This window comes from Cygnus olor, chromosome 3, assembly GCF_009769625.2.
Source record: "Cygnus olor isolate bCygOlo1 chromosome 3, bCygOlo1.pri.v2, whole genome shotgun sequence".
Classification (NCBI taxonomy): domain Eukaryota; kingdom Metazoa; phylum Chordata; class Aves; order Anseriformes; family Anatidae; genus Cygnus; species Cygnus olor.
The window spans coordinates 102,738,862-102,763,514 of NC_049171.1; the positions used below are offsets into that span (position 1 = coordinate 102,738,862).

General features: G+C 41.1%; 1 protein-coding gene across 4 annotated transcripts in view; it reads right to left on the reverse strand.

Moving 5' to 3' along the window:
- Nucleotides 1-21,404, reverse strand: part of RPS6KC1 (ribosomal protein S6 kinase C1) — an 88,856-nt gene extending 67,452 nt beyond the window's left edge. Inside the window, exons 1-6 of one of the 4 annotated variants that reach the window (XM_040551451.1) lie at nt 21,216-21,301; nt 14,524-14,559; nt 13,536-13,649; nt 9,937-10,057; nt 3,137-3,252; nt 832-925 (exon numbers count right to left, since the gene is read on the reverse strand). In XM_040551451.1, coding sequence (XP_040407385.1) covers nt 832-925; nt 3,137-3,252; nt 9,937-10,057; nt 13,536-13,574 — 370 coding nt within the window. In that variant the 5' untranslated portion in view covers nt 13,575-13,649; nt 14,524-14,559; nt 21,216-21,301. Of the gene's footprint in view, nt 1-831; nt 926-3,136; nt 3,253-9,936; nt 10,058-13,535; nt 13,650-14,523; nt 14,560-21,215 lie in introns of all 4 variants that reach the window. The other 3 variants (XM_040551448.1, XM_040551450.1, XM_040551452.1) reach the window with 3 other exon arrangements.
- Between the last annotated feature and the right edge of the window lie 3,249 nt (nt 21,405-24,653).

Sequence of the window (24,653 nt, forward strand, 5' to 3'; positions counted from 1 at the left end):
AAGATATACTGAAATTTTTAAAATACAGTACTACATCTCTTCTGGATTCTTCTAAGCAGTGAAAGCCTAGTGATATCCAGAGCATGAATGGCTGAATGAGAACCCTCTCTAGTGAATGCAGTAGTTAGTAAATCTTAGACCTAATTTTCACGCTCTGGGCAAATTCAGACTGTCATCTTTGCACTTATTGATCGATCTCATAATGACTTTAAAATTCCCTGCAAATTTTTACAGCTAGAGACTTGAGGCATGATTAGTCATGAATGCTACCAGACTGCTTATCCAACCTTTTGGAAGCAGGCAGGATCACACACATTTAAACAAAAGGATTCCTAGAATCACAGAAAGGCTTGGGTTGGAAGGGACCTTAAAGGTCACCTAGTTCCAAACTCCTGCCATGGACAGGGATGCCTCCTACTAGATCAGGTTGCCCAAAGCCTCATCCAACCTGACCTTGAACCCTTCCAGGGATGGGGCATCCACAACTTCTCTGGGCAACCTGTTCCAGTGCCTCACCACCCTCTGAGTGAAGAATTTCTTCCAAATATCTAATCTAAATCTCCCGTCTTTTAGTTCTTTTTGAGCAACAGAGCACTTCCAAAATGGACTAGACAAATTCCCAGAAGTTTTCCTGTTAGAAGCAAACTTCCAGCAGAGCAGACAGAACTCTGCTGAGCCCAGTTTCTCTTTTTTTAATCCCAGTTCTGGCATTTCTGTCACAACAGGCAAACAGAAATTAGACATCAGTGCTCCTACAGATACACATCTGTCATTTACGCGCTGCTTTAAAACAGATCATGGTATAAGGTTACATGACAGAAGAAAGCAAACCCTCAGAGCTGCAGTCAGACAGGTTGTCAGTCAGAGAGTCGGACGCAGGCTCAACAGGACCAATCAGTTCAGACCCATCATGAACCTCTCCACCCTAAAAAGAAAGAAGGAAAGGAATTATTGAGCTACTCTGCTCTATGGAACGTCTCACTATATGGCAGCGATACTTAAAACTAACTTTCCTAATCGGTATATGCTCCATTACTTTATAGTTAATGCATTTAATTAAACTATACATACCTGCACAATTAGCCTGGGGTTTAATCCCAGTGCTACTCTGCCCTATTTGACAACTACTCAAAGAGCTGGTATAATTTCTCACAGATTTCAAGGGGTGAAACTAAGCCTGACCAAATCCTCGCAGCCAAACCCCATACATTTTAAGCCCTAAAATTCACAATGCACTCCCTGTAAAGAACCAAAGCAAAACAAGGGCTTTTGTTCAGGCCGTGTTTGCTTGCCACTGACTATTTAGATATCAGAACAGTCAGCCTACTGCAGCTTCTGTTGTGAATAAAAAGAGTCCTGAACCATACAGTCTGCAGCATGTCTGCCTGCAAAGCCCAATGGCGTGAACAGTGATGCTCCTGCTCTCTTGTGACTCAGTCTGTGCTCTTCCACGGTGTTCCCTAAGCCAACAGGTCCTTCGTGCAGGATCGTTGGTGGATTAGATCAATGGCCCACCCAGCATGGTGAGTTCAGTTATAGTCAAGAGAGGACAAACAAGGACGATAAGGCCAGGGCTGGCATATAGGGGTGATATTAGTCCCTCCCAAACCTGAAAGACTTTAGAGGTAAATAAAGTAAGAATAATTAATTTCAGAAGAAAACACCTGAATGTTCATTGTTGTTGTCATTGTTTTTTTAATTTCTGTTTCACTTCTCAGCAACACACCTTCCATTCAATTTCATTAGAAACTGCACCATTTCCAAGGCAGAGTTATAAACACGCATTTCTAATGAGTCTTGAACTAGCCCAGCACATTCTCTTGTTAGCTAGCCCATAGATACACACGGTATTCCCTTCAGCTGTCTCAGCTGTCTCTAAGACCTCATTGTCCAAGTCTACCTCTCCATGGCTATTCGCACAGAAATCTGAAACAGAACAAAACCACTCCTGAGCACAGCTGAAGGACACTGGCTGAGTTGGTGACTGATCAAAACCTAAGGCATTCTTACAGGAAAATGACACAACATCAGCTAGCACATGAGCTTAAGTTATTACACTTGCATAATTCCCCTCGTAGATATATTTGCTCCTGTAAAAATGAATGCCTTTCTAGGTTTGTTCATTGCCTTACAAAGCCAGAGAAGGTCCAGTGGAAGGCTAAAACTAATACTTTTATTAAGCAAAGGATGGCAAGTGAGCTCTGAACAAAGTACTCAAAAAGCACAAAACAGAAATATTTCCAAAGAACCAAAAAAGTGCACATGCAAACAAACTGAAGAGTAAAATATTCTACTTCGGTCTCCTATTCATTGTTGCTGCCAAAGCTTAATGAAAATTATCTTAAGCATTTTAAAGGGTTCTGCAATAACTGTATCATGAAAACAAGTGAGAATTTGTATGCTTTTCTGTAATTTTGCTTTCACATTTACCATTTAAATACACTAAACACATCAATACACTCGCATCCCAGTCTCAAACAGACGAGCACTTCCTTAATTTGAGGGAGTTATTATGGTGCTTATAAGTAAATTTATGCTTATGTTTGCAGAATGTCAGAGCACACTAGCGACATACTGAAAATAAAGAGGTTTGAAGGAACTACTGAAAACAAACTCCTTCAGATGTAATGAAAAGGAAGTCTGGATCAACTTATTGTTCTAAACCATATTCTGGTGAACGGTTCTCACATCTCTGTACAAGCAGCACATTTGACAAGTCATATACCAAATTTGTTGTCATGGACCTCAGTCCCTAACAGGCCAAGAAAAGAGTCTACTCAGTCTTCAGCAGTTTGAAACTATAAACAACTGCATAAAATACAGAAATAGTAACAATATTTTTATTACTTCCCCAGAACATCTGTATTTAACATCACTGGTTTTGCTCATCATTCAGTAAGCAAAAATTTCAAATCCCTTCACCCAAAGTTCCCACAAAACTTCCCAACTCATAGGTGTGATATGCCTCTTTTTTTTTTAAGCTAGATTTCTTGAGTGAATGGAAAACTCCCAGTCACTTCACAAAGCGCATCAGATCGGCTTGTGGTAACTCTGTAGCTTATAAAGTAAAGCAGAATCAGCATTGTACTTTATTCACATCAATAAGAAGCAAATACTCCTACAAATACTAACAAACCTTAAAAAACTCTTCAAGCTGTTTGCTGTTATAGAGAGCAGGGATATTAGCAGAAAACTGCAGCAAATCTTCAGCACATTGCCTTCTTTCTTCAATCACAGTTTCATCAAATCGCCCTGAAACAGACACGTGGATTGACAGTTTTAGAAGTAACTAGCAATAATAACCACCAACAATGAATAAATAAATTAAAGAGACAAAAGCAACCTTCTGGAGACAATTCCCTGAGTCTATGAAAGTCATTCCAATGCTTCAGGAGAACATAGCAAATCTTCAAACTTCCTGTTCTCCATTATCCCTAGAGTACCGTCTTCTGCAATCCACTCAGATGATGAAAGCTGGCAGCTACGACAAGGATCTTTCACCCTCTCATCGTAAGAATATGTGAGGCAACACTCTTGATTAGCCAAGAGACACTAACGGATGTCCAGTGTTATCTAACAAGCAATGATACGTGCACAATTTGACAATACGCCAGTCAGTGTCAGCCTTGATTACGACCCAAATCCTGTAAGGTGCTGAGCATTCTTCACGGATTCTCAAGAACAATGCACGACATGAGCAGAAAGTAGAAGTGTTGCTAAAAGCCCCCAAACAGATAATCAATCCCAAGGTGCCATTTACGGAGACAAGTCGCAGGGGAGACAGTGAAGCCACCAGGCACTGAAACTTCCCTCTGAAGCAGCTCCACGCAGACAGGGTCTCATCTCCCCCTGGATTCGGGTGGTAATCAGGGCTGGGAGGCAGCTCATTCACTGCAATGTATGGTCCTTTCCTTTTCCTTACCCAGCACCCAAGACATGCCAATTAGAAAATACATGTGTATTTAAAAAACAATCCCGCAGCTCACCTCAGAGAATTGCTTCTCAGGAGAAAGAACCCTTGCCTTACTACCTTAAAACCACATTCTTCACAATTGCACACAACTTCTTTTAGCTTTTCATATCAACATCACTTTGTTGTTGAAACAGTTACGAGTTTACAAAAGGAAAAGGACAGAGGTTAACCATAATAATTGGAGGAGAATAGAACAGATAGTTGAAACAGCTATAAAGAGGGGAAAAAAAGGACTGGGAAGACAAGTTTAAGAAACTGTATTGCTGTAACAGCACGACCAGAAAAATAAGAATCACCTGTAACAGCACCGTGGCATTCACCTTTGAAGAGGACAAAAAGATACAATGAATACGGAAGCAAAAGTCATTTATACTCAGATCAAGCAAAAAAAAAAATAGTCCCAGAAGAAAGTATCAAAGCAGAAATTCTTCAAGTAAATAGCTCCTACCCATTTGGTAACAGAAAAAAAAAAAAAAAAAAAAAGGAAAAAAAAAGAAAAAACTATAAAGACACATACATACTCAGAAGATCACAAACAAAGCTTTTTAAGGTTATTTTTCCATGAAATTAAAGGAAAGACATTGCTGGGCTAATTTTCAGCTGGATCAGCTCCGTGAACAGGTGAACAAACGTTCACCCTGGCCATTCAGCTGTACAAACCTTAGCAGACATACAAAAGAGTGGGCAACAAGCAAGCAGAAAGAAGGCAAAGGCAATGCTACCACACTCAGTGGCAATACTGAAATCTGGCTATATTAAACTGCTCATTTTGCTTCATGTATCTTCACAGCAACACTGCAGGCGCATTTTGGCCTTTGCTTCATTGCAGGCAGAACAACACAGCATGAAGAAACAACTTTCCTCAATAAAGCACAACACAGATCAGTTAAATTCATCTACAAAATAACACCAGCACTGATGTAATGCAACAGAAAATCGATTACAAAGAAACAAGCAGCTAACAATGTCAGAAACTTACAAAATGAATGACTTGCACAGGTTGTATACAAGATATTGTTCCTGGCTTCCCAGGGATCTCTCCTCTCTCCCTCCTACTCCTTCACTGAAACCAACAACAAATTTTTCTTCTTCCTCATCTTCTGTTTCACATACTTTGCAGAAATATAATTATGTTTGCAGCCACCTTCCCTCTCAAATATAGCTGATGCTAGCCACATGAGCAAGACATTTGACTTTCTGACAGTAAGCTGAGCTAACACAAATAAGAAAAAAAATTAATGTTTGGAGAGAGCCATTGAAATATTATTCACTGTCACATTTTCCATCTCATCATGATCCACTATGAGGACCACCAGTTACAGAACTAAAGAACTTCACAGGAAGGGACAATGTTACTCAGCACTGGTTTGTTCACAGATCGTCATCTCTGCGGCAGTTTCATTCCCAGCCACCCCTGCCTAACTCCTTCCCATCTCCTTTTCTCCTACTCCCAAGCAATCTTCTGTTGCTCAACACTTGGATTAATCTCCCCCTTCTTGTCCAGATTTTCAAAGGTACTTAGAAACCCATCTGACTTGTTGAACATTTCAACCATGAAGTCTTCCCACATCTAAATCAATGTTACTTCCACTATTCTTTATATCTCTTAGGCAAATGAAAACTTCATTAGAGGGATCATGTCTTTACAGAGTTTTAGGAAATCTCAAGCACAACCTCAGCATACCAAAAATGCTGAACACAATTAGGCTATTGCTCCAGCAATGATCCATCTAGAATTTCTTACTCACACAGAAACCAAATGCAAATTCCCAGAAAGGGAATCCACCATTGTTTCTGGAGCAGATTTGAAGAACAAAACACCTAGCAAGGTTTGTGTTCCTGTTTCAGTTTCTCAAAAGACTTCCAACTGCACACGACACCTCATTCTTAAATATGCTCCTTCATTTGGTATTTTCAAGCCCAAAAGGTCATTACCTGAGTTTACTATAACCCGAATGATCTTTCTGACTCACTGCTAACAAACATTATCAGTATTTGTGGTTTTTTTTCCTTCTTTTTGTCAAATAAATTCAGAAAGGGGAGGAGTATTTTATTTATTTTAATATCCAAGCATATCTGTGCAGTTGTTATACAAGAAACACTAAGTACAGACTTACCAGTATTTTGGTAAAATGTCATGTATACCCAACATATGGACATACTTAAAGTTGCTAACAAAAAAAGTAGTTTGAAAATACTGAAGAAATTCTTTTGATGCATATTGGGGAATGAGAGTAATCCCTTCTCACAAATGGTTATCATAATAGCGTAACAATTCAGAGAAGTTTTAGCAGCCAGATCTGTTTGAGATTCCCATGCTCAAGGTCATTATGTCTCCTCCATAAGATGGGTGGAAAAGGTTCAAGAGAAGCACAGAAAAAGTAGAATTATTTGGTTTTCCCCACCCATAACAAGTTTCCTGCTTTGATGTAAGCAGCTCTATTATAACAGCACAAGAATACATGCATTTGCACATTATAATCTTCAAGAGCTGTAGTGTAAAACACGCACGGCAACTCAGTTCTGCAGACGTGGCACATCCTTGGTTGTACCAAATATAGCAGCACAGCATATTCGTTTTCAAAATATTTCTCAGTTCTCCACACCATGTCCTGAAACTCTGAATGCTGCACTGGAGATTCTGCTCAGGTTTAACACTTCTAGTACAAGTTCAACTGTCAGAACTAATAGTGCTCGCTTGTATATTGTCCACAAAATGATATTTATACATTAGTTAAAACATATGTACTTTAAAAAAAAATAGAATTATGTTGACAGCAACTACTAGCAATGCTAATAAGTAACTAGTTTAAAAACAGGGACAACTTGAACGTCACCACAGAAACACTGCAGAAATGCTTCGTTAAAGCACCCTGAAAAATAAAGATCTTAATAGAGGTAGACCTTGCAGCCCACCATTAACTGAGCAAAACTGAAAACGAGTTTGTCAAAAACTCAGAATCTACTAAGTTTCCATTTTTCCTCTAGTACAAGAAATATTAGAACTTAAGATAAATGCTTTACGTGAAAATAAAACAGCACCTATTATGTGTAGAAGTGAGATGTACAGATCAACAGGAACATTTTACTCTTTAAATAAAGATTATTTAAATAAACTCTTCTTAAATTAAATTTAAAATTGAATTTTTAAAATTTAAAATTTAAAAATTTAAAATCTTCTTAAATTGAAGAAGAGTCAGACATTTCTGTTCCTTTCCACTATATACATTTTTTTTTTTTTTTACATTACTTTCTTTTTCCGGTATTCTTCATTCAGAGGTAGTGAGGTGTTTAGTATGTTACTAATTTCAGTGAGCCTTTTGTCAGTAACTACATTGAATATTTCTGTAGATTTCCTTCTCTTACAACATACATTGTGGTCACTTCTGTTCATCCCATCCAAAAGAAGAACATCTTTTAAAGGGGATTTCACTCAATTTTTCCCTGGCTTACAGAGGTAGTACACTAACACCTAGCAAGTTTACATTTCTGACAATTTAAAATTAATTAAGACATTAGAAGTGTGTACTCTCTTGAACCCCAATTTTCTTATTTTTGCCCCTCTCTCTCCCTTATGACCAGCTACCATATCTTCTACTTGAAATTAAGTTACGCTTTGCAAATAAATATTGGCTTGTAAACAACTTGTCCAATAAGCACTCTTCTTTATAAAGCAGACAAAATCATCTCAAGATGAAATAATACGGTCTCTATTTAACCATTAGTGCACAAGTTCTGACATAGCACTGAAACTTATTCCACTTCCAACTTCATAAATGAGCAAAAGTAGAACTTCACGATAGCTGGGTACAACGTAATTGATGTGGAAGACAATTTAACGTAAGAATTTTACACAGCTCTGCGCAGAGAACCACGAAGTCTACACCAGAGTTCAGCGTCCTTGCCTTCTCACACAACAAGAGGTTAAGTCTGAGCACCCCCCAAAGCTGACAGGGCAAATTGGACCTAGGTTATAAGCTAACTTCATGTTGACTATGTCAGTATATTCTTTAAAAGATCTCAATGCCATGCCTACATGCAGCAGTCATCAAGAATATAGTACCACTAAGTAGCAAAAACTAGAAGTCTGGCAGAATTCGAAATCCTGAAACTATGGGGAATATTGTGCTTTCCAGGCTGAGGTTTTGCTTCAATGGGATTTTCACACTGCTTCTCTAGCACTTGAGGCAAAGGAGGGCTGCCAGGAAACACCATTACAATGCCATAGCGCAGGACAGTGCCACAGTGCTGTCACACAAAACGGTGGGACAAAACAACCTCAGTTCGGGAACTTTGCAAACTGACAGGCTCGACTATCTCAAAGTAACAGAGACTTGTGGGCTTGTTGTTGTTTATTTGCTTTTTTGACATTTACTGAGAAAGTGTAAAAAAAATAAAAACAAAAAACACGCAATACAAAAAGAACTGAAAATGAAGAAAAATATGGAAAAAAGCACTAAGGACAAAAAAGCATGTGTCAAATGCATGCAAAAAAATGTTAATATCGAAAAATGCAGAAACACACTAGATGCACACCAAAACATGCTACATCTGGAAAACTGGACAAAAACATGGACTATATTCATGCCAAAAATGCCAAATGCATGCTGGATGCTAAAACACAGTAACTTGTGAAATGGAAAAAACGTGCAAAAGCATGTGCTAGATACACGCCTAAAAACACTGCCCTTCGAAAATGTGGAAACATGCCACACATGCATGCTGGCTGCTTAAAAACCTGCTGGAGTGCCAAAAAACACACATCAGAGAAAAAAAAAGAGCGCACCCAACTGAAAAATGCTATACATGCAAGAATACACAGAAAGACATGCTAGATAGATGCCAAAAATGTTAAATTGTACACAGGGAGAAAATGTGTAAAAAAAGTACTCTAGATGCATACGAAAAAAAACTTGAAAAACAAACACACAGATTAAATGCTGGGGGGGGGAGGGGAACATGAAAAACACCAAGAAAAGTACAAAATGCACACTGGATGAACAAAAAATGTTAAAAAACACACAACTCATTACACAAAAAAAAAAAAAAAAAGCTTAAAAATCAGTGAAAGGCACATGCTTAAAACAAAAAATGACCTAAGGAAGGACACTGGAAACAAACAAAAACATACACAGACTTTGAGAAGATGTCAATTTCATGTTTGTAGGAAACGTTCTCAATGTATTTCAGAGCTCTGCATAGCTCAAGATGTTACTTATCCAGTAATACTAACATAAGGCCCAAAATGCAAACAATGTTACGTAAGTGATATTAAATTTTAATTTTCTTTTAAGCATTAACACTCAGGAGGTTTTTTAATATAGAGTCACACCACTTTGCTGAAAGTCCACCTTTATCTATTCATGACGACAAACTTCAGGATAAAATGAGAGAGTTTTTTGGCTAATTATTTTTCGCCATATACTTCTCACGCAGAGTCACAATCATCTTATGTGTTGGTTTTGGTGAAATAACTAATGGCTATACGTAAAACCGATCTCAAAAGTGTAGCTAGACACAACTGATAATTATAATCTGATTTCTAAAATAAAAAACACTTTCTTCAACAACTACTTGGCACCTTACTATAACTCATCGATAAGTAGACAGCTTATATATGAAAATCTTTGTTCATTGTTCAAGCGTTGTTCACAAAGCTAATACAGACAATATATTCCTGAAAACAGGGAATGTATGTTTTACAGATACAGAACATATACGTCAATAAATGTTTGAGCTTACATCTCTAACATGGAAGCAGCAAGAACGTCCTGTTAAACGATTAATAAAAACATCAAGCTGTGACACCAGCATACCTACTGGTAAGACATTCACAACAAGGCAAAAAGTTGAGCACTAAAAGCACATCGAAAATATTTCTCCATGCAGCCGCAAAACAGGATGTACTTATGGATATTGAGTTATCAACGAATTTCAGCAATTCAGGAGGAAACCATGCTTACCAAACACTATGGCTTTGGCAAAAGGTGGAAAGAGTTCTGTGTGTCTGCATAGGTTTTTATGAATTTGCCAGAGTTCTTTGTGCAGTTTCTTAAAGTCACTGTATCTCTTCCAAACGACTATCTGAAGCAGAGAAAGAGGGGGGGAGTATTAGTGATGGTCATCACAACTACGTTCACATACGTTCATTGTTCACGTCACAAATATGTTGTTAAGCAAATCAGACTGCTATCTTCATAGTTTATATGTTCAACAAAAATATACAATCTAAAATGCCAAGTGTAACAACCATAAAAAAAAATTACATTGGTTCATTATCTGTCCCCAACCCTCATTTTGTCTAACAAGACTACAGTGTACAGACGAAATATTAAGTAAAAGCTGAATGAAGGAAATACAGAGGGCAAAAGCAGCATCGTTTCATCCACAATGCAATCCAGAGCTACACAGGGAACCAGTAAGAGAGGAGGAAAGGAGCCGAATAGGAGCATTTCACTATCCAACACTCAACAACATGCTGTGCTTGGCGCAGCTGCAGGTACGGGGGAGAGACACAACAGCAAAAGAGAAAAAGAGGAAAGAGAAATCAGTACAGGTAAAGGATTCTTATGGAGTCTTATGGACAGAGGAATTCTTACAGGCAGAGCATGAAGCACCTAGAACTGCAAATTAGCTCATAATTTATGTGCCCATGTAAACTGCTGATCATGTGCAAATACAAGCCCCCATGTAAAATTGTTTATTAATACTAATTCTCATCAAAAATTGAATATGTTCCCTTTTGTAATCTAGACAAAATCTCTGACTTCAGAAATGCAAGGAGAGCATTCATTACACCAGATTTTGCTGATTTATCCTTTTCAGAAAGAAGTAGTCATCTCCCAGGCAGGTTCCTCCCAGTCAGGTATCTACCTTATCCTTCTTCCATCCCATTCTCTGTATCCTTCCATTCAAGGAAGGAGAACCCAGCAGGAAAATCAGGCCAGGAAAAGAACTGAGCAGCAAAATTTACACTTGATTGCTAACAGGTTTGCTATCAGGATGAGAAAAAAAAAAAAAAAAGAAAATACAAAGGCATTTTATATTGTGGCTTTGTTGTTGGTTAGACCCACTGAGCCATCATAACACTCAACACTAATGTACAGTGATTAGTGTAGAAAGGAAAAAAAAGGATTTTAATGAATTCAAAAGTTGATTCCATCAGTCAAATGTCTCAACTACGTTAATACAACTAAATACTATTTAAAATATTCCAAATATTTCACTGAATGATTTAACCAGTTGCATTCTCATGAGCAATCATAATTGTAGAACTACTTTTTTCAAGGAAATCAGACTTAGAGATAAGCAAAAGGTTTCATTTTAGAGTACTATTTTTTTGGTTGGATGGTTTTGTTAGCACTTTGGTCAGAAGCCTTCCAATTGTCAGTGGATGCAAGTCCTATCTACAGAAGGATGCAAGTATAAGGTAACAGGACTGTCAGAGAGGATATTGAAAGCTTTAATATGGCAACACTCCACCCAACTTATCAACTCTGCTATGCAGAAAGCAGCAGTCCTGACTCAGCCCCACCTACCGTGCACAGGCATCCAGGACTAGTTACAACTAGTATTTGATGGAGTTCCACAGGCACGGTAGGAAAAACCAGAATCTCTCAAAAAGGCCAACTAGTGATTTTGATTTCAGAAACAATAATTTTCCAATACTGTACTTTCATCTATGCCAATATCCAGAAAATGATGATTAGTACTTCTTAAACAGCGTGCATATAAAACATAAAATTGCATTAGAGAGCAAAGTCTCAAAACATCAAGTTACTGTGTTGTCAGTACTCAGAGACAATGTGAAAAGCTGACAAAAAATAAGAGCATGAGATTCTGTTCCACTAAAAAGTATTATTTGTCTGCTGCTGCAAGCGATCTCTCAGTAGCCAAGAGGAGAAAACATACCCACAAACAGCTTACAAAGCAAAGGAATGAAGGTCATCCTGAAACCTTTCACAAGCTCATGGAGATCATGCCTTTGCACGCATGCAGCTGAGCAAAGATAGCAAAGCTCCCACTCTAACATACTCATTAGAAGTCAGATTTGGAGGAAGGACACATTATACTTCCAGGCCCAACAAAGCACAGCAAGTATATCATAAAACACATGCTGGAATTGCAGCGCAATAAGGTGCTTGTCATAGCTAGAGCCAGTAGATCTCTCTTAACTCATCCAATTCCTGTGTTCCACAACGAACAACCCTTTCTCCTCTGTGAATGAGTATAGGGGAGGGAGGGGAAAAAAGAAAAAAAACACAATTGTCCTGGCTACAATTGCCTCGCATGCCACGTTGCCACCATCAACGCTCAGAAGCAAGGAAATTGAAATGAAGGCCACTAGCCTTTTGGTATCTATTAACTCCTCCACACACAACTTCACGTTAACTTCATCCTTTTGAGAAGAAAGCCCTTACAAGGTTATCTTCCTTCCTGTCCCAGCAAGAACAGTTGGGGGTATCTTGAATTGTAATTGGCTGTAGCGGGAGAGATCGTGTATTAAAGGATTGTACTCTGAAGTGCAGTTAACAGACGTGACAGAAAACTGGTGAGTAGAACTGAGGTTACAGTACACAGCCTTACGTATAGTTGCACATCTGCAACGCGTGTAGTAGCATCGCAGCAGTGCCATTAAATTGGCCTCTGCGCGAGCAGGCAGGCACAGCCACGTGGTTCTGTACAGCTAGGGGAAAGGGTTGCACGAGACAGATTGTAAAGCAAGAGGGTTGGTGTGCGTACAAAATTTTGTCTGTTGAATTTCTAATTGAGCAGTTTTGGAAAACTGAAGTCAATTTATTTTCTTGGGAGCAGATTAGGAGCATACTCTTTTTCTCTCAAAGACTGCCCACAATTCTTTTGCTGTCATAGGAAGCAAGTGTAACAGAAAAGCTCCCAATGTATGTTGTTTTCTTATTATAATTCATCCTTACAGCAACTACTGCCTGGGGTATTGCTGTTCAGATGATTGCTTATAACAGAATCACAACACCACAGCTACCATGCTATCACATGCAAAATAATTAATTTGAATGCAGTGAAGTGTGGAAAAAGGACATTCATCAACAAGTTCATGGCACACTTACCTCTCCTTGCTGACTAGAGTATGTGGAATCCTGCAAGGCATCCTACATCTACACCTACAAACTAAAGCAAGGACTAAAGGACTAAACTTCTGCTATTTTTTCAAAACTAATTAATATATATTCATGCAATACACTGGCTGAAAGGCACAATATATTTTTTCTGAGGAACAGCTCATCAACAGCTGCTATAAAGTGTTTTTCCCACAAACGAAGATTAAGGTAATGGCAGAGTGTGTTCATGGGTGGGCTCAGTCCAGGAGTCTCCCTGGAAAAGGTGAACATCAAGCTACAAGCTACAATAATGCAGGTCTAAAACTAGGTCCATGATTATGTCTGATTCGGATAAACTACTTTAATCTCCTATAGATTAAAAAAAAAAAAAGTGGCAAAAGCATGAATGTTCATGCTTGTCTGATCCTCAAGATTTCAAAGAAGGATGCAACAAAGGGGTATTAGATGTAGTAGGCAATTCTCACCTCTGCCAAGCCACTAATCAGTAACTCATGTTTGACCATACAGAGATGCAATGAATTCACTTATGGGCTCTTCTTTCATCAACTATCCAGGTTCTCCTCAACTGTGGTACGAGACTGCACCAGAAATTCAACATATGCATATGTTACTCAATGTCTGAAAAGCCAAAAGGTTGTGCTTTTGAAGGAAGATAACGCATGTACATAGTATAATATAGTATGAACAATGTCAAGTCATTAGTCCAGAAGAAATCAAGCGGAAAAAAAAATAGATTTTTAATCTGAAAACAACCAAGAAAGAAAAGCATGATGCATTTTTTGTCTCAATAAAATGGTTTCTAACAGTCTTTTGAGACTTTAAAGAGGCACAAGAATAGCAGACCCTTATTCAGAGCCTTTTTGGAAGAGGCAAAGAGCAAGCAATTCAAAAGTTTTATCAAAGTACATCATGGGAAAATACTTAAGGAGCCTCAGAGAGGCAGGATTAATATACGAATTGCAGTCTAACCTCTCTCAACTACTCCTATGCTCCTCCATTTTCCCTGCTCACTAACAGACAGTAATGATGTAGGCTTTTCCGTGAAGTATTGGTTAAAGAGGAGAATAACACCTACAGCTGAGACCTAAGACTTGGATTGCGGACTGATCTCTAATTGTACTGGTAGGAGTTAAGTAGCCATCAATTTGCCAATTCCAGCCCTGAGAAAAGAGCTTGCAAAGTTTTCAAAGCCATTTTGTCATCAAAAGACACTTTACTCCCTAAGACTTTGTTTCAAGTCTGGATTCATCACTAAGGGCAGAATTGCAACATGTTACACTCACTACTGTTTTCGACTATGAAAGCAAAAGACAGATGGAAACATACAAAAAAAAAAAAAGTATGCTCAATTAGGATGACAAAATACACAGAAATTGCTAAATTGCATCAAAGATACTTCAAAAGGCATAACGCAATACACAAACAGACATTTGCACAAGTTTAAACTGTTACCTCCTGGACATCCTCTGGATTTTTTCTTGAAACAATCTGAAAGGCAAAACAAAAACTGTTCAGTGCTTGGATTTACTATTCCAAACTGATTCACGCAATGATTTGTTGCTGAGGAGAAAAATCTGGAAGAAGGCAAACAGTTGCATATTCCTCCTTGCACTCAAAAGTGTTTTCATTTAGTTTCAGAGAAGTTTAATATCCAAATACAACAGGGTAAGGAGTTTCAGCAGCAGAGACAGTTGCTGTTACCAGAAATACAGATGCACGTGCTAGGCAAAATGGCACAGAAGGCATCCCACAGAACAAAGCCACACAGCACACACCCCCATCATCTTCCCAGTCTTTTCCTGTTAATTCATATTGGGGTCACATTACTCCCAATAAGCAGAATTAATCAAGGCTATTCCTGGCTTAATACACATTATGCACAGCCTCGTTGTGAGGTGTAAGGCTTTGAATTTATTAAGACAGGATTTTCACTTTACTTACAGCCATTGACGTCCGCACGCGACGGACTCTGTCCTTGTGTGTTTGTTTCTACTTAAACACTCTCTGCCTAATTAATTATAAATGACTTTGTCTGGAGGAAAATTGCAGTGAAAACAAGGCTTGGCTACACACCGTAAAAAAAAAAAAAAAAAAGTATTTTGTCAGGATTTTTTTTTTCTTTAAATAAATATCGATCGCAAAAGCCTTTGTAATCCAAGTTCTGTATTGGGTTTATAAACAGCAATAAGAGCGTATCCGCACAATCAATCACAACCAGGCATCTTTAATTCATAACTGCAATTATCTTGTGTAAGTCAGTACATCCTTCACTATAATTCTACCAAAGCTGTTTAACAAAATAATTAGGCTACTGTTAGCTAAATAGGGCACTCTCATTCCAAACTAAGACTATCCACACACTCACACCCCACAAAACGATTAGTATTGTGAATGGGTGACACAGATAGGCAAGTGCAAGGAGTTCGCACGACTCGCACCCCACAGGCTAAAATCCCAACCCACTGGACTGCAAGCATCACTCAAGCTCTTGGTCCAAGAGGGAAGTCAATGAACCTACACCCACTCCTCACTAAGTGACAACAACATACTGTTCACTCCCCCTCTTCCATTTTTCAAGAATCCTTGCTGAAGCCTCACAGATTGCATAAGAGCAGCTTACTATGCAGACCATTGTAAGCTTTCACACATTTCAGAGGAAACAAGACAGAAAAGAGAAGGTCCCAAAAGACCTAAGGCTTTTTCCTTCACAATTCTAATTTTTTTTCCCCCACATTGCACAGTAAGACCTCTTCTTATAGCACGGCCTACAATGTCAAAACCTCCCTCAACTTTTCCTCACTGAGGAAATCTGTGAGTAACCTCACATTTGGCAACTTTACCGAATGTTAACCTTGGGGCTGTTGCTCCCTCACTCACTACCAGACAGTTCACGTGTACGCTTTGTGAAATATTTCGACCCTTCTTTTCCAATAGCTGGTGTATTCGATGTAACAAACCTGTAGAGCTGGAGAAAGACAGTAGCACAGGCATGGCTACACATCACAAAAGAACACCAAAGGGCACACACCAACTGATTTGTTTTGCAGTTCACCTTTAGTTAAAGCCTTACAACAGTTCTGGCAGCTAGGTAAGTTACCAGATGGGCAGAAGGAGACCCAGAGAGATGAGTAATTACCCAGCCAGTTAGTAAGAATCTGGAATAAAACCCAGAGGCCCTGTTTCACACTTGTTCTAATGTTACATTGCCTTCTATATCTACCAGCCATGCCAACTTTAAGTCAGTATGTAATAATTTATGTGTTGTCCTACTTTGTTCTTCATATCCTTTTCTGAAGGTCAACCCCAAAAGAGGTCTTCCCCTTCAATCCAACCTATAACCAACCTAAAGACTTGGCAAACATCTTACTATGCCCCAGATTTTCAGCGTATTTTTTCAGTCCTCCCAAAAGGATCAATGCAATCAGCTCCTGCGAATCTCTACTGCAAGCAACTTTCATCTATTTAAAAAATATCATTAGGATACCTACCAATGAGCTGAGCAATGCATAACTACTGCATTATGATGTGAAAACAGAGATCCTACAAGGATCTCATACCCCACCACTGAGCAAAGTATTTCAGATTATCCTATTCCTGCAGATAGCCAAATGTAACTCATTAGAATTTTAATTATCATTAATAATTGTAATCCTCCAAATTATCTGAACTTCTATTAGTAGTTTACATTCTCAGATATCATTCAAACAATACTCTTGGCATCAGGACTTGCTGATTTCTCTTTCTGTTTTTTAGCCTTTGGGAATGGGTATAAAAAGGCCAATTTTCATTTAATCTTGTCTACACTCCAAGTATTTCACTGTTTACAAGTAAATAAAATACATATTCTCTGTAAATACTCATGCACAGTCAGTTTCTGCAGAATACATGCCTTGCAAAAACCACAGAACAGATTGACTTTTTTTTTTTTTGTTAAAGTAGACTCCTAAACAAAAAGCTTTCAGAAAAATCTGCAATAAGGATAGACCTTAGCACTCAGAAGGGACTGCACGGGTAGCCGTGACCAGTATCCCCTGCTCCTAACGCAGGATAACATGGTTAGCATAACCAGTGCCATTTTGTAAAGTAAATGGCCATTATCTGTAGGGAAGCCGGTCATGTATCAGTCCCCCTTTCCTGCTCCTCACCAGCCTTGAAGGTCCTGCGTGATTACAACAAACATCGAGGAACCTTAAGCTACACTGGTCATAAAACCCTGTGAAATAATAAAGCTCACAATTATAATTACAACTTAGTAGCATCCTTCTGCCAAGGATCCCTAAGGAACCTCTCTGTCCCCATAGCATTGGTGACTGTGCCCACCACTTAGGATACACTAAACAAGTGGTTTTCTCTTTCATAATTAACCCATCCTAACATTGGAACAGAAAGCTCCTTTAACTTAATGCAGTTTCACAAAGTATCCAATTGCATGCCCCTGAAAGGACCAGAAATCTCCACTAACACATGCTGAGTACCCTAGGCCTCCGTCCGAAGGGTATTCAGTGCAAGGGGAAGATCCACCTCACTTTTTTTCCTGGCGATCCCCCAAAGTCGCTGCGCATCAGTTCAGCCAACGCAGCTGTAGTGCTGTGATACCGACCGTGGAGCCAGATCGCGGCAGGAACAGGAGGGAGGAACAGGAGGGGAGGAAAGGGGAGGGCAGCAGATATGTTCATTGAATTATTTGTGAATCATTCTGTTCGGTTTCTAACACTCCAAATCCTCACTCCAAGTACTACATAACGGATTACCAGATAGAGCCCTACTGAGACAAAAGCTATTCATACTTCTACATTTGTGAACCCAACACATGCTCTGCCGCATAAAAGAGAGATTTTTGCACTTTGAGGACTTCAGACATCCAAACACGCTGAAGAACTAATGATCTCTGGTTAACTTGGTTTAATTTGGACAGCTCACAAACCCATCAGGCCCTTGCTCTGTAGGAAACCCCTCACAGTCAGCACACTCCCCAGTTCTGAACTGCGCGGCCTGGTGCGGTACACGCAGCCACATGTTGCGTGCCACAACTTGCTCCTGAACAGTTCTACAGATACCAAAGTATCTGTAGAGCATCTTAACTATCTTCAGCCAATAAGAACAAGGTCATTAGAGTAAAATAAGCAGAAGTCTCGGCTCATTCCTATTACTCCCTGTTGCACTGACAGAATCCAACATTAAAAAAGAAACAAAACACACACTCAGCCCATCGTGACCTGCTGCAGAAGCACCTGAAGGCACTGTTTCTCTTGTCTTTACCTCAGGAAAACCTTTTTAATATTGGAATTAGAGCAGTTCAGTTGGAAGGGACCTTCAAAGACCATCAAGTCCAAGTGCCTGGCTACCTCAGGGCTGCCCAAAAGTTGAAGCATGTTACTGAGGGCACTGCCCCACTGCCTCTTGAACACTGACAGGCGTGGGGCATCAACCACCTCTCTAGGAAGCCTGTTCCAGCGTCTGACCACCCTGAGGGTAAATAAATGTTTCCTCATGCCCAGTCTGACCCGCCCCAACCCAGCTCCATGCCGTTCCCGTGCATCCTGCCATCAGTTCCCAGGAGCAGAGCCCAGCACCTCCCTGCCAGACGCAGCCCCAGTCACTACAACCCTCGGAGCTCTACCATCAAGCCAGTTCATCGCCCAGCCAAGTCTGAACACGTTTCTCTCTGTCAGTTTGACTAGCAGCTCTGTGGTTTCCTGAGCCTTCTCTCATGCCCACTTTGCAGACGGGTGTAGTGCTGGCTGCTGCTAGTCAGCAGGGACCTCCCCAGGCTGCCCCGACCTTTGGCAAATTGTGGAGGGGGGCTCCAGCTGTAACATTCACCAACTCCTGCAGTTCTCTGGGGGTGAATCCTGTCAGCCCCAAGGATTTATGAACATTCATACAACTGGCCCCTTACAATTTCTGTGACCACAAATGGAAAGTCATTGCAACCCAAGCCATGGATTGCCAATGCTGAGGGCCAGGCAATCCAAGATCTATTATTAATATTAAAAACTGAGGCAAAAAAGGCATTAAATGCCTCCACCTTTTCCTCACTCCTATTTGCTAGGTGACCATCTTCGCCAAGTATCAGTCCAATGTTTTCCTTTGGCCTCCTCTTGCTGTTGACATATATAAAAAGGCCTTCTTTGTTGTCTGACACTACAGCGGCCACTACCAGCTTTTCTTGCTTTCTGCCTACAGATACGAACTGCAGCTCTGTACTCTCCCTGTGAAGCCAGACCTTGCTTCCAGAGATCATCTATTTTCTTCTTCTGTCCTAGTTTCCCGTTCAGCCAAGCCGATCTTCTGTCCCACTCGCTTGACCTGTGACACAATGGGATTGTAGAAGGTGGTTCTTGAAAAGCAAGGAGCTCTCATGGACCCCTAAACCCTCTAAAGCTGATTCCCTGGGAACACTGCTAACTCCCTGAATACCTTAAAGTTTGCTCTCTTAAAATCCAGGGTGGCAAATCTGCTGACCTTTTTTTCTTACTACACCAAAAATTTTGAACTCAACGATTTCACAATCAGCATGGTCAAAAGAGCTCCCTAACGTCACCTCTCCCACAAGGCCTTCCTTATTCTCAAAAAACAGATCTAAGAGGGCACCTTTCCTAGTTGGCTTGCTCAGTACTTGTGACAGGACATTGCTGTCAACATGCTCTAGGAATTCCCCAGACTTGCATGTCACAGCAGTACAATATTCCCAATTTGTGTCTGGGAAATTGAAAACTCCCATAAGGACAAGGTAACCGATCCCAAGATTTCCCCTAATTGCCTATAGAACAGCTCATCCATGCTATCATCTGGAGTAGGCAGTTGATAGCAGTCACCCACGACATCTGCTTTGCTTTCCATCCCCTTAATCCTCATCAAGAGGCTCTCTACTGCATCATCCCTAACTGCAAGTGCTGAACAGTCTAATCTCTCCCTTTTAGATTAAAATCTCCCAGGGAAAAATAACCTTTTTCTAGCTCTTAACAAAAACTACATTTCATTTGACTAAAAAGAATCTTTGAAACGTGCCATATTTGTGTTTGGTGGGCTTGTAAATGTTCGGGGGAAAAAAAAAAAGGTAAAAACAAATGGATTTTTAATTTCACAAAGTGAAAAATTGAGTTAAGGGAAGGGATACATATGAACACACTGATCTCGCAGGCAGAACATCTGCAGCAACTTTGGGATCACAGGTCATTCAAATAAAGCCTTTCTGATGCTCTCAGTATATCCCACCAAATCTGCAACCTGAACTCCCACTTCTCTTGCAGCTATCCCAGAGTATTCACTTACTCCCCCTCCCTTTCTGGCTTAAGTAGGGAAATGGAGGAGAAAAGAAGGCAAGAAGCTTCCCCAGAGGAACAGAAAGAGCCTTTGGCAGAATGAGCACCAAGCCAGCTCTCTCAAAATCTGGTTATTTGCTTCAGCTTTCCTTCTTCTCCCACAAGGCCTCTCTCATTCCCCCGTACCCTCTTCTACCCAAACGGGGCCAAAGACCAGAGACCAGGGACCCGCAGCCCTGCAGACGGGGCTGTCCCGATATCCCTCGGGTCAAACAGCTGTGCCTAGTGTGGGCGCGCTGGGTGCATGTCCGCTGCTCACTGATTTCTCCTCGAGAGCTGACAGCGAGGCAGAGCCATTCGGCTGCCACCTCTCCAAGGAGATCTTGGGGAGAAGAAGGAAAAAAAAAAAAAAAAAGGAAGAAAGAAGAAAAGAGACGCTTCTTTTTAAGCTATCCATGCGCGCCCTGCAACGAACAGGAAAGGAAATGAACTCCAAGGCGTGTTTGGGGGGACGACAAGCCATGTGAGGCCGCTGGCAGAGGCTGATGAAGCCCAGCTAAGCGAAGCCTCCCATTTCGCTCCCTCCTGCCTCCCCCCGAGGGGGATTTTCCACCACACCTTGCCCAGCCCGAGGCCCGCAGGGACCTGCCAGCAGCCCTGCCAAGCGCTCCAATCCGCACGCAACCGCAGATTTAATAATTAAAAAAAAAAAAAAAAAAAGAAGAAGAAGAAGAAGAAGGAACGCCCAAGGAAGAGGCAGCACGGGAAGGAGGGAAGGAGGGAAGCAGGATCCCAGGGCCGGAGGAGGACGAGGGGAAGGGCGGCAGCGGCGGCCGGCACGGAGCGGAGGGGACCGGGGCCGGGCCGCGGCTGACTCACCCGCGCCGTGACCTTGTAGACGGTGTGCCCGCGGGGGTGCCGCCGCGGCTCGGTCACCGTGTAGAAGCGGGCCAGGTCCCCGCCGCGCTCCCGCGGGCTCAGCATGCTGCCCGCAGAGCCGGGCCGGGCCGGGCCGGGCAGAGCCGGGCCCCGACAGCGACGGAAGCGGCGCCCAGGAACGCCCCGACACGCCCCGGCCCGGCCGGGCCCGCCCCGCCGCCGCCGCGGGGAGCTCCGCCCGGCCCCGGCCCCGCGGCATCGCCAGGGGGGTGCCGGGGGCTGCGTGCGGTGGCCGCCCCCAAGGGCCGGCCCCGCGGGGGTGCCTCTGGGCAGGGCTGCGGCGGATTCGCAGCATGGGGAGCCCGGGATGGGGTGTGCCGCTTCCGCGGGTGGCTGGGGGGGTTCACATGTGCTGCCCCGAAGCTGGTGAAGGGCCTGGGACACAAGTCCTGTGAGGAGCGGCTGAGGGAACTGGGGGTGTTTGGTCTGAGAAGAGGAGGCTCGGGAGACCTCATTGCTCTCTGCAACTACCTGAAAGGAAGCTGTGGGGAGCTGGGGGTCGGCCTCTTCTCACAGGTAACCAGTGAAAGGAGTAGAGGGAATGGCCTCAAGTTGCGCCAGGGGAGGTTTAGGTTAGAAATTAGGAGGCATTTCTTCTCAGAAGAGCAGTCAGGCATTGGAATGGGTTGCCCAGGGAGGTGGTGGATTCACCGTCCCTGGGGGTTTTTAAGGAGAGGTTGGACGTGGTGCTTAGGGACATGGTTTAGTGGGTGACATTGGTGGTAGGGGGATGGTTGGACTGGATGATCTTAAAGGGCTTTTCCAAACTTTATGATTCTGTGATTCTAAATCACATTGCTTTATGTTTCCTCTCTTCTCCAGATTTCTAAACAGTACTTGGACTTCTCTTTGTAGCAGGGCTCTTGTGCACATAGAGGTCTCATATAACTCTTCAGGGGGAGAGGCATATTGCCGCAATCCAAAGGAGCAATTCGTGCTGTGAGATGTTCTCCTTCCATGGATTGAACCTTCAGCTACTTGGCTGCAGTGGCATCTGTACCAGTGTAGATCTATACAAATACAGATCGCAACTGAGGTTATTTGAACTGTTAAGATTTGTTTTTATCACAGTATTTTCATTCATTTAATAGTCTGCTATTAAAAAAAAAAGCTACTCATTAACAGGTTATTAATATCTGATCTCATGCAGGCCTTTGACATAAAGAGAAGTATTTAACTGGCTTTTTTTGTAAAATATTAGAGACTCTTGTCATGAAACTAATAGTAAGCAGGTGTTTCCTTTGAAAGGATTAATATGAAGGTGTTTCCTTCATATTAATCCTGAGTTCCAGATCAGATTCACCTCTGCAGATCTGGAAGCACCATTCTGGAAGCTCACCTTTGAGTGAGCAGTTTCAGCATTTCAGTGTTTGGAAGTACTGACATAGTTTCACCTCATCCTTATTACTAGCAATTACAAGAGTACTCTTACTCTTAATTTGGACATTGCCCTGACTTCATTCTTATTACAATGGGAATTCCAACCTGAGTACCAGAGGCACGTAGGTCCTGCAAACGCACAGAGTCAGAGAAACAGGCACGAGTGGACCAGCAGTTCCTCTCCTTGGACTGGTCTGACAGAAAAAACAGCTCATTTGACAGTGGTTTCCCATGTGAAACCCCGAAAAGCCTAGCAAATTCAGGTCCGTCTCCAAATAGAAGTGTTCTAGTATCCACATACAGCTTCATCTTTGAAAAGCGCAATCCCAGAGGAAGGTCATTTTTTCTGTGGGAGAATACAGTGACTGTTCCTAACAACTCATAGGGCAGAAACAAAACAAATGTGAGTTTTACAACATCCTGTCTCTTGATTTTCTTTGGATTACTTTGGCATTCCCAGCTATCAAGTTACTAGAAAGATTCTTTATTGTTTTTATCTCTGAGAATTGCTTGGTTTTGTCTGCTTTACACAGGGAACATTTTCTTAAGGAATGGGGAAGAGAGGAAACAATTCTTACAGTGAAACATAATCCTTTCAGTGAAATTGAAGTTTCATTGAAAGAGACATTCCAAAAAGAGATCCTCTGTTTGGAGTACTTTTAATGTACAAGTGATGGAAATACTCTGAGTTTTCTTTAAATCTGAAATGAAGGGGTTAGAATGATGTCAGAGGATACTTTATTACTCTCATCTTCTCTAATTTTAGCTGTAGGAAACTTGTGGCTACTCAGATCACATTTGTGGTGGCACCACATCCAAAAACCAAAGCTGGTTGAAAATAGGCTTACACAAGGAAATGTGGAAACAATTTCCAACATGATATACTATGCACGTATTTGGTACATGCAGTTCATACAACCTTCCAGTGCAATACTTAATACTACATGATTAGACAACCAATTCCAGTATAAACTTGCTTATGAAGCAGCACTTGCTTATAATATCTCATAAGACGTGGTAGCTTTGAAGTTTTAATGCTACAAGCAGAAATCAGTGGAATAGAAGTCATCATTGATTAATCCCTAATGAATTATATAATAGATCTCATTTAAATTTTAATAGCTAACTCAAAATTCAAAAGTTAGCAATTTGGTGGGAGGAGAAATGGAGAAGAACCACTAGGAGTTGAGAAGACAGAAGTGTATGTTGCAGCTGTTTAACTCCATGTCTGAAACAAGCTTTACATATTTTGTACAGTTTCCATCTCCTTTATCTACCAGAGAATATACATATATTAGAACTGGAAAACCTCAGGAGAAAGACAGTAAATATGATCAGATCTACAGAATAGCCTCTTCGTTTGGAACAATGCAGTAGTTTGGAAATTTCTGGCATGGAAGAAGAAATAACATGAGGGGATATTATAGTGGTCCATGAAATCGTGTTTGGCTTGCAGAAGATGGATGGGAATGGACTGTTCAGTGTCTCTTTAAAGGCCAGTGAAGCTAGTAGTAATGAGGTTAAAAAATAACAACTTAAAAAATCATTTGTCACATAATGAGGGCTAGAATTGCAGGACTTGTCAAAGGGTGTTGTCAATGCAAAAAGTTTCCAAGTTCGAGTACTTGGGGGAGGGAGTCACTGAGAGATACTTACATGACAAACACATCAGTCTTAGGAAATTTGCTAAGCTCAAAACAACTAGATGCAGGAGTATTCAGCTGAAATTTGCCCGGTCTCTGCACATCTTTAGGCATCTGCTGCTATCCACCTTTAGAAAGCAGGAAACTGAGCTCTGCAGACCACTGAGCTGAACCACCAAGGCTGTTCTTGTGTTCAGCATAATCAATCAAAATATCTCTCAGTGAGTCAGTAGCCTCCATTCACTAGGGCGTTTCAAAAGCTCAAATGACTCATGAAAAACTTGGCTTCTAGTTACAAATCAGAGAACTTGGAGAGACCTATTTTGAAGAATAACTCTTAACATAGGACGGCTGA